The sequence below is a fragment of the Amblyomma maculatum genome, chromosome 8, assembly GCF_055883805.1.
Source record: "Amblyomma maculatum isolate TAMU_Amacu chromosome 8, ASM5588380v1, whole genome shotgun sequence".
Taxonomy (NCBI): domain Eukaryota; kingdom Metazoa; phylum Arthropoda; class Arachnida; order Ixodida; family Ixodidae; genus Amblyomma; species Amblyomma maculatum.
In genome coordinates, this window is record NC_139351.1 from 5,087,050 (window position 1) to 5,097,170 (window position 10,121).

General features: G+C 51.4%; 1 protein-coding gene across 1 annotated transcript in view; it reads right to left on the reverse strand.

Moving 5' to 3' along the window:
- LOC146180470 (arrestin domain-containing protein 3-like) overlaps positions 1 to 10,121 on the reverse strand; it is a 169,595-nt gene that overhangs the window by 16,100 nt on the left and 143,374 nt on the right. Inside the window, exon 6 of the mRNA XM_084577792.1 lies at positions 9,787 to 9,901. Coding sequence (XP_084433918.1) covers positions 9,787 to 9,901 — 115 coding nt within the window. The remainder of the gene's footprint in view (positions 1 to 9,786; positions 9,902 to 10,121) is intronic.

Below are 10,121 nucleotides of genomic sequence, written 5' to 3' on the forward strand. Positions count from 1 at the left end.
ATAGAGGGCAGGATGCGACGTATTTGGCAACGCTGGAAGATAGGCCAGGCCAAAAGAATCGTTTTTTCACGCGGTCGTAGGTTTTGTCAACACCAAGGTGACCTGCAGTAGCGTCATCGTGGAGAGCCGCCAGTATACGTTGATGAAGCACACGCGGCACGACTGGTATCCAGCGAGTTCCATCAGGGCAATACACGAAGCGGAGTAGGATGCCATCTTCGAGCTTGAAATTGCGAAGTTGTCGGCGAAGCCGAGCATTGGGTGGGTCCGAAGCGCCAATGAGGCGGTCGATGATGGGACGGCAGTAGGCATCGGCTAATTGCTGTGAGCGGAGAGTGTGTTTGCTCTCTGAGTCGTCAAATGAAACTGTTGTGATATACGTCGGGGAAAGAGATGGTCGGCTGTGCTGATAGGTGGAAATGCATTGGGAAGAAAAACAGCAAGCCGATTCCGAAAGTGGACAGCGAGAAAGAGCGTCGGCGTCTTGGTGTTGGCGACCCGATTTATAAATGACGTCAATATTGTATTCTTGCAGGCGTAGAATCCGACGGCCAAGTCGGCCTGTCAAATTTTTGAGCGAAGACAACCAGCAAAGAGCATGGTGATCGGTCACAACTGTGTAGTGCCGACCGTATAGGTAAGGGCGAAACTTGGACAGCCCAGACGACGGCAAGGCACTCCTGTTCTGTAACAGTGTAGTTTTCTCAGCTGTAGTCATAGTCCGACTGGCGAAGGCAATCACTTTCTCACGCGAAGTTGCATCGCGCTGCAGAAGTACAGCGCCAAGACCGATACCACTGGCATCAGTGTGCAGGATGGTTGGAGCGCTGTCACTGAAGTGGCCAAGAACAGGGTCAGATGTGAGGGCGTGCTTCAGGTTATTAAAAGCAGCTTCGCACAGTTCAGTCCACACGAAAGGGCTGCGTGCTTTAAGTAGTTGATGAAGTGGAGCACCAATACTTGCAAAATGCTTTATAAAACGCCGGAAATAAGACGCCAGGCCGACAAAACTGCGCAATTCTGTAGTCCGTTGTGGACGAGCAAATTTCAAGACCGCGATAATTTTTTCAGGGTCTGGAAGAATGCCGTCATGGCTGACTAGATGTCCCAATATTTTAATTTCCTTCTGTGCAAAGTGGCACTTCTTGGTGTTGAGCTGAAGGCCCGCTGAAGCGAGACACGTGAGGACCTCATTCAGGCGCGTGAGATGGTCGTTAAAAGTTGACGAAAAGATGACATTGTCATCCAAGTAACATAAACAGGTTCTCCATTTTAGGCCACGAAGCACAGTATCTATCATCCTTTCAAATGTCGCTGGTGCGTTACAAAGTCCGAAAGGCATAACATTAAAATCGTAAAGGCCATCGGGAGTTGCGAAAGCGGTTTTTTCTTTATCCTCCTCGTGCATAGGTATTTGCCAATAACCTGAGCGGAGGTCCAAAGTCGAGAAATATTCGGCGCCTTGGAGAGAGTCAAGGGCGTCATCAATTCTTGGCATTGGGTATACATCTTTGCGAGTAATTTTGTTGAGTGCGCGGTAATCAACACAAAAGCGTACCGAGCCGTCCTTTTTTTTTAACTAACACTACTGGGGAGGACCATGGACTTGTCGAGGGACGAATAATATTGCGATGGAGCATGTCATTTACATTTTCTTCAATTACCTTTCGTTCAGAGAGGGAAACCCGATAAGACCGTCGGCGAACGATAGAGTTACCTTCAGTAATGATGCGATGGTGCGCAACACTAGTCCGTCCCAGTGGTGGGGAAGTGGCATCAAAAATGGCTTGGTGTTGTCGAAGCAATGTAAGCAGTTCTTGGCGTTGGTTCGGCGTGAGGTTAGGATTAATAGTCTTTGTGAGAACAGAAAGAGAGACGTCGGTGGAAACACGGTGCTGAGGCTGAGGAGCGGTGAGCACCATCAAGGACAAAGGTTGAACATCCACCTTGCAGGGGAGAGAAGTTCCTTTTCGGAGCACGAGGGATTCACGTGAAGTGTTAGTGGCCGCTACTGTCGCTGAGCCGTTGCAGACCCTCAGAAGACTAGACGGGAAGGCGATACCGCGTTCAAGATGACGATAAGATGGTGCGATGAGTACGTCCCCGTCAGCGATGTGGTCAGAAACAACGGTAAGCAGTTTTTCGCACTGAGGAGGCAGAACAGTATCAGCGGCGGCAACGAGGGGATGATGTCTTTCAGAAACTTAAGATGAAAAATCGCTGTCTGTCATATGGATAACACGGTCGCCACAAGAAATTAACGCCGAAGCGGTTGACAAAAATCCCATCCAAAAATCATCAGATGCGCAGATGGAGAGAGCACAGCAAACTGCACATGATGGCGGACGCCGTCAATAACAACTCGTACGGTGCACTTTGCTAAAGGGCGCAAAGGAACGTAATTGGCTCCACGGAGTTCAGGCCCATCATATGGTGTCGTAACTTTTCGCAAACGGTAGCACAAATCAGCGTGAATGACAGAAATGGCAGCCCCTGTATCAATCAATGCTTCGACCGGTAATCCTTCAGCGAAAACAGAAATCACATTATACGGGCGATCTGGAGGACTTTTGTAAGTTCGCAGACTGCAGTTTGACCTCCGGAAACTGCAACGCTTAATTTTCCGGATGGCGGACAGGGAGAGTTGTTGCGGGTCGGAGAGGGGAAACTGAGCGGCGGTATGGGGATAGGGACCGACGTCGGGACGCATGGGTTCCACGAGGCTCAGACGAGGATTCTGGAGGTGGGGATGATCTTCGAGGTGGGCTGGAAATAGGAGGTCGTCGCTGATAATATGAGGGTACGTCACTTTCGAATGCGTCATAACCACGCCGCTCGTTCTGAATACGGCGACGGTAGAAGCGGGATATATGTCCTCGTATTCCACAGTAGTAGCACACTGGGCGAGAGGGGCGCCAGGGTGCGTAATAGGGTGGCGTAGGCTGAGCCGTCGTCACGGCGTTGATGTGGTTGTAGGGCGATGCCAGCTGGGGCGGCGGAACAAAAGGAGGGGGTGATGCTGCGACGTGCGCGTAAGTCGATGCTTGGCGGGGTGCAGGATGGTCGGACGGCATAGGTCGCGTGATTGTTGCCAGCTCATCTTTAATGATGTTGCGTAGACCGGCGTCATTAGAAGGTACGGAAGATTGATCGCACCCGTGTCGACAGACAGGCTTGAGGGCTTGGAGCTCCTCCCGGATGATGGCTCGAATCAGTGCCCGTAGATCCAGGTCAGCATAGGTCGGACCAGTAGCAATGCTGGGCTGCAATCGGGAGGACTGCAGCTGGTCGATGCGTTGGCAGGTCGCAATAATGGCGTCAACATTAGAAGGATTCTGGGCAATCAGGGTATTATAAGCCACAGAATTAATTCCTTTTAAGATGTGGTGTACGCGTTCAGGTTCCGGCATGGTGGGACTAACACGCCGGCAGAGTGCAAGTATGGCCTCTATGTAAGACGCGTACGACTCATCGGGACCTTGGAGGCGAGAGGCGAGCTTGTTCTTCGCGACCTCAGTGCGAACTGCTGGGTCGGCGAAATATTGGCGGAACTGCTGCTTGAATGTTGTCCAGTTAGTGGTGTGGGGTTCGCGGTTAATAAACCAGGTTCTGGCGACCTCAATGAGGTAGAAAGAAACGTTCAGAAATTTTACAGCGTTGTCCCACCGGTTGTAGTTACTTCAGCGTTCATAGGTGTCCAGCCAGTCGTCGACGTCTTCGTCGCGACGACCAGCGAACAGCGGCGGGTCGCGCTGTCGTGCGGGCATAGTCGGAGGGGGTGGTGCAGCCGAGGTAGAGGGTCCTGCCGATTCGTGGGTGCTCTCTGTAGACATAACGATGGTGGCAGGCGGTAAACAGCGACCGGAACGTAGCTCCAGCGAGAGGCAGGGCGCAAAACAGCAAGGGGATCAATTCTCACCTCCACCACTTGTGGAAGAAGGCTAGGTCAAGACGGCGAGGTCGTGGCGGCAAGGACAGCGAAGCCTTGTCCAGCGTTTTAATCCGGTCACCAACCCAGGCACGCGCCAGAGCCGGCGCCGCGGGACGATGATGATGGTATGTACAAATGAAAGAAGATGATGATGGCATGTACAAATAAAAGAAGGTCCACAGAAGGCTCACAATAGATTAAAACGCTGGACAAGGCTTCGCTGTCCTTGCCGCCACGACCTCGCCGTCTTGACCTAGCCTTCTTCCACAAGTGGTGGAGGTGAGAATTGATCCCCTTGCTGTTTTGTGCCCTGCCTCTCGCTGGAGCTACGTTCCGGTCGCTGTTTACTGCCTGCCACCATCGTTATGTCTACCGAGAGCACCCAAGAATCGGCAGGACCCTCTACCTCGGCTGCACCACCCCCTCCGACTATGCCCGCACGACAACGCGACCCGCCGCTGTTCGCTGGTCGTCGCGACGAAGACGTCGATGACTGGCTGGACACCTATGAACGCTGCAGTAACTACAACCGGTGGGACGACGCTCTAAAATTTCTGAACGTTTCTTTCTACCTCATTGAGGTCGCCAGAACCTGGTTTATTAACCGCGAACCCCACACCACTAACTGGACAACATTCAAGCAGCAGTTCCGCCAATATTTCGCCGACCCAGCAGTTCGCACTGAGGTCGCGAAGAACAAGCTCGCCTCTCGCCTCCAAGGTCCCGATGAGTCGTACGCGTCTTACATAGAGGCCATACTTGCACTCTGCCGGCGTGTTAGTCCCACCATGCCGGAACCTGAACGCGTACACCACATCTTAAAAGGAATTAATTCTGTGGCTTATAATACCCTGATTGCCCAGAATCCTTCTACTGTTGACGCCATTATTGCGACCTGCCAACGCATCGACCAGCTGCAGTCCTCCCGATTGCAGCCCAGCATTGCTACAGGCCCGACCTATGCTGACCTGGACCTACGGGCACTAATTCGAGCCATCATCCGGGAGGAGCTCCAAGCCCTCAAGCCTGTCTGTCGACACGGGTGCGATCATTCTTCCGTACCTTCTAATGACGCCGGTCTACGCAACATCATTAAAGATGAGCTGGCAACAATCACGCGACCTATGCCGTCCGACCCTCCTGCACCCCGCCAAGCATCGACTTACGCGCACGTCGCAGCATCACCTCCTCCTTTTGTTCCGCCGCCCCAACTGGCATCGCCCTACAACCACATCAACGCCGTGACGACGGCTCAGCCTACGCCACACTATTACGCACCCTGGCGCCCCTCTCGCCCAGTGTGCTACTACTGTGGAATACGAGGACATATATCCCGCTTCTGCCGTCGCCGTATTCAGAACGAGCGGCGTGGTTATGACGCATTCGAAAGTGACGTGCCCTCATATTATCAGCGACGACCTCCTATGTCCAGCCCACCTCGAAGATCATCTCCACCTCCAGAATCCTCGTCTGAGCCTCGTGGAACCCATGCGTCCCGACGTCGGTCCCTATCCCCATACCGCCGCTCAGTTTCCCCTCTCAGACCCGCAACAACTCTCCCTGTCCGCCATCCGGAAAACTAAGCGTTGCAGTTTCCGGAGGTCAAACTGCAGTCTGCGAACTTACCAAAAGTCCTCCAGATCGCCCGTATAATGTGATTTCTGTTTTCGCTGAAGGATTACCGGTAGAAGCATTAATTGATACAGGGGCTGCAATTTCTGTCATTCACGCTGATTTGTGCTACCGTTTGCGAAAAGTTACGACACCATATGATGGGCCTGAACTCCGTGGAGCCAATGACGTCCCTTTGCGCCCTTTAGCAAAGTGCACCGTACGAGTTGTTATTGACGGCGTCCGCCATCATGTGCAGTTTGCTGTGCTCTCTCCATGTGCGCATCTGATAATTTTTGGATGGGATTTTTTGTCAACCGCTTCGGCATTAATTTCTTGTGGCGACCGTGTTATCCATATGAGAGAAAGCGATTTTTCATCTGAAGTTTCTGAACGACATCATCCCCTCGTTACCGCCGCTGATACTGTTCTGCCTCCTCAGTGCGAAAAACTGCTTACCGTTGTTTCTGACCACATCGCTGACGGGGACGTACTCATCGCACCATCTTATCGTCATCTTGAACGCGGTATCGCCTTCCCGTCTAGTCTTGTGAGGTTCTGCAACGGCTCAGCGACAGTAGCGGCCACTAACACTTCACGTGAATCCCTCGTGCTCCGAAAAGGAACTTTTCTCCCCTGCAAGGTGGATGTTCAACCTTTGTCCTTGATGGTGCTCACCGCCCCTCAGCCTCAGCACCGTGTTTCGACAGACGTCTCTCTTTCTGTTCTCACAAAGACTATTAATCCTAACCTCACGCCGAACCAACGCCAAGAACTGCTGACATTGCTTCGACAACACCAAGCCATTTTTGATGCCACTTCCCCACCACTGGGACGGACTAGTGTTGCGCACCATCGCATCATTACTGAAGGTAACTCTATCGTTCGCCGACGACCTTATCGGGTTTCCCTCTCTGAACGAAAGGTAATTGAAGAAAATGTAAATGACATGCTCCATCGCAATATTATTCGTCCCTCGACAAGTCCATGGTCCTCCCCAGTAGTGTTAGTTAAAAAAAAGGACGGCTCGGTACGCTTTTGTGTTGATTACCGCGCACTCAACAAAATTACCCGCAAAGATGTATACCGAATGCCAAGAATTGATGACGCCCTTGACTCTCTCCAAGGCGCCCAATATTTCTCGACTTTGGACCTCCGCTCGGGTTATTGGCAAATACCTATGCACGAGGACGATAAAGAAAAAACCGCTTTCGCAACTCCCGATGGCCTTTACGAATTTAATGTTATGCCTTTCGGACTTTGTTACGCACCAGCGACATTTGAAATGATGATCGATACTGTGCTTCGTGGCCTAAAATGGAGAACCTGTTTATGCTACTTGGATGACATTGTCATCTTTTCGTCAACTTTTAACGACCATCTCACGCGCCTGAATGAGGTCCTCACGTGTCTCGCTTCAGCGGGCCTTCAGCTCAACACCAAGAAGTGCCACTTTGCACAGAAGGAAATTAAAATATTGGGACATCTAGTCAGCCATGACGGCATTCGTCCAGACCCTGAAAAAATTATCGCGGTCTTGAAATTTGCTCGTCCACAACGGACTACACAATTGCGCAGTTTTCTCGGCCTGGCGTCTTATTTCCGACGTTTTATAAAGCATTTTGCAAGTATTGCTGCTCCCCTCCATCAACTACTTAAAGCACGCAGCCCTTTCGTGTGGACTGAACAGTGCGAAGCTGCTTTTAATAACCTGAAGCACGCCCTCACATCAGACCCTGTTCTTGGCCACTTCAGTGACAGCGCTCCAACCATCCTGCACACTGATGCCAGTGGTATCGGTCTTGGCGCTGTACTTCTGCAGCGCGATGCAACTTCGCGTGAGAAAGTGATTGCCTTCGCCAGTCGGACTATGACTCCAGCTGAGAAAAACTACACTATTACAGAACAGGAGTGCCTTGCCGTCGTCTGGGCTGTCCAAAAGTTTCGCCCTTACCTATACGGTCGGCACTTCACAGTTGTGACCGATCACCATGCTCTTTGCTGGTTGTCTTCGCTCAAAAATTTGACAGGCCGACTTGGCCGTTGGATTCTACGCCTGCAAGAATACGATTTTGACGTCATTTATAAATCGGGTCGCCAACACCAAGACGCCGACGCTCTTTCTCGCTGTCCACTTTCGGAATCGCTGTTTTTCTTCCCAATGCATTTCCACCTATGACCACAGCCGACCATCTCTTTCCCCGACGTATATCACAACAGTTTCATTTGACGACGCAGAGAACAAACACACTCTCCGCTCACAGCAATTAGCCGATGCCTACTGCCGTCCCATCATCGATCGCCTTATTGGCGCTTCGGACCCACCCAATGCTCGGCTTCGCCGACAACTTCGCAATTTCAAGCTCGAAGATGGCATCCTACTCCGCTTCGTGTATTGCACTGATGGAACTCGCTGGATACCAGTCGTGCCGCATGTGCTTCGTCAACGAATACTGGCGGCTCTCCACGATGACGCTACTGCAGGTCACCTTGGTATTGACAAAACCTACGACCGCGTGAAAAAACGATTCTTTTGGCCTGGCCTATCTTCCAGCGTTGCCAAATACGTCGCATCCTGCCCTCTATGCCAACGTCGCAAACGGCCGACTTCTTCACCCGCTGGCCTTCTACAACCCGTTCCCTGTGCCGCCACGCCATTCGACGTAGTCGGCATCGATTTATATGGTCCCCTACCTCTCTCCGAGGGGGGTAACCATTGGATTATAACAGCTGTCGACCACCTTACACGCTATGCTGAGACAGCACCTGTACCGACCGGTTCCGCTCAAGAAGTAGCAAATTTCTTTTTGCAATCAATTGTATTGCGTCATGGCGCTCCTCGGGTGCTCCTAAGTGACCGCGGGACGGCCTTCTTATCGACAGTCGTTGCCGAAGTTCTTTACGCGTCATCCACCCTTCACAAGGCAACCTCGAGCTACCATCCCCAGACTAACGGGCTGACTGAGCGATTTCACCGCACCTTATCGGATATGATCTCCATGTATATCACACCGGATCATCGAAATTGGGACACTATTCTACCATTCGTCACTTTCGCCTATAACACAGCAGTACAACGGACTACCGGTTATTCTCCATTTTTCCTCGTTTATGGCCGTCCTCCCACTACAATTCTCGACGCTTCCTTCTTCTCTACGCCCGACTACTCCACATCGGTACCTACCCAGTTCTTATCTCGTGTGGCCAGATGCCGTCATCTTGCCCGCCTCAACACAGCAGCGTGCCAGGAAGACCGCAAGAGCCGCTACGATTCTACGCATCGCGTGGTCTCTTATCGTCCCGGTGACGAAGTACTGCTTTATACTCCACTGCGCACCCCTGGCCTTAGTGACAAATTCCACCACCGCTACCTTGGTCCCTACAAGATCATCAGCCAAACTTCTCCAGTTAACTACAAAGTCGCGCCTGTTGATCCCCCAGCCGATCGACGCCACCGTGGAACTGAAATTGTCCATGTCTCTCGCTTGAAACCGTTTGTGCGCCGCGGTACATCGGTTAGTTAGGAGCGGCCAGGCTGGCCGCTTCCGACCCCCCGGGCAGATTGTGTGAGCCTTCTGTGGACCTTCTTTCATTTGTACATGCCATCATCATCTTCTTTCATTTGTACATACCATCATCATCGTCCCGCGGCGCCGGCTCTGGCGCGTGCCTGGGTTGGTGACCGGATTAAAACGCTGGACAAGGCTTCGCTGTCCTTGCCGCCACGACCTCGCCGTCTTGACCTAGCCTTCTTCCACAATATATATATATATATATATATATATATATATATATATATATATATATATATATATATCTTCCCATTTCTGCCCATTTCATCTTGATTTCTACTAGAATATCAGTAACTTTACTTATTTCTCTGACACACTATGCACGCTTCCTTTCTCTTAATGGTAAACCTACCATTTTTCATTCCATAGCCCTCTGCGTTGTCCTCAACTTAGGTAGAACACTCTTCGTTAGCCTTTACGTTTCAGACCAATAGGTGAGTACATTTGTATCTGCCAGCAAAGGCAGGCATGGCTTAGCGCGTGTACATCTGGGCGTGCGCCACAGTGCAGGGGTATATTGGATTCGTTCCTAATTTCAACAAAAGCTCGAGTTCCTTTAAGCGCTCGTTCAAACAGCAGCCCGTCTGACCGATGTATACACTGCCGCATACGTTTTTGCTTCCTTCTCCCTCGAGGCGTTTTCGAAACTTCTAGGAATCCGCCACGGCTTACCATAGTCGATGTTGGGCTCCTGCTTGGAGTTCGGAATCCTGAAGGGACACGTTCCGATGGTAATGGGGAAGTTCATCACCAGGTCATCGCCTGACTTCTCCATCTCAATCCAGACCTGCGGGAAGAACAGTGTGTGGAATGTACAACCACGCGCTTTAACACAAATATACTCAAGACATCAAAAAGAAGTAGGTATGCCAAATACGGGTGCAGCTCTGGCTTAGCGGCAGAACATCCGCCTCGCATGCAAGAGGACCGGGGCTCAAATCTCGGTGCAGCGCTATTCTCCTCCAGAGAAAAAAAAGAAAATCCGCGTGTCGAAGGAATTGCATAAA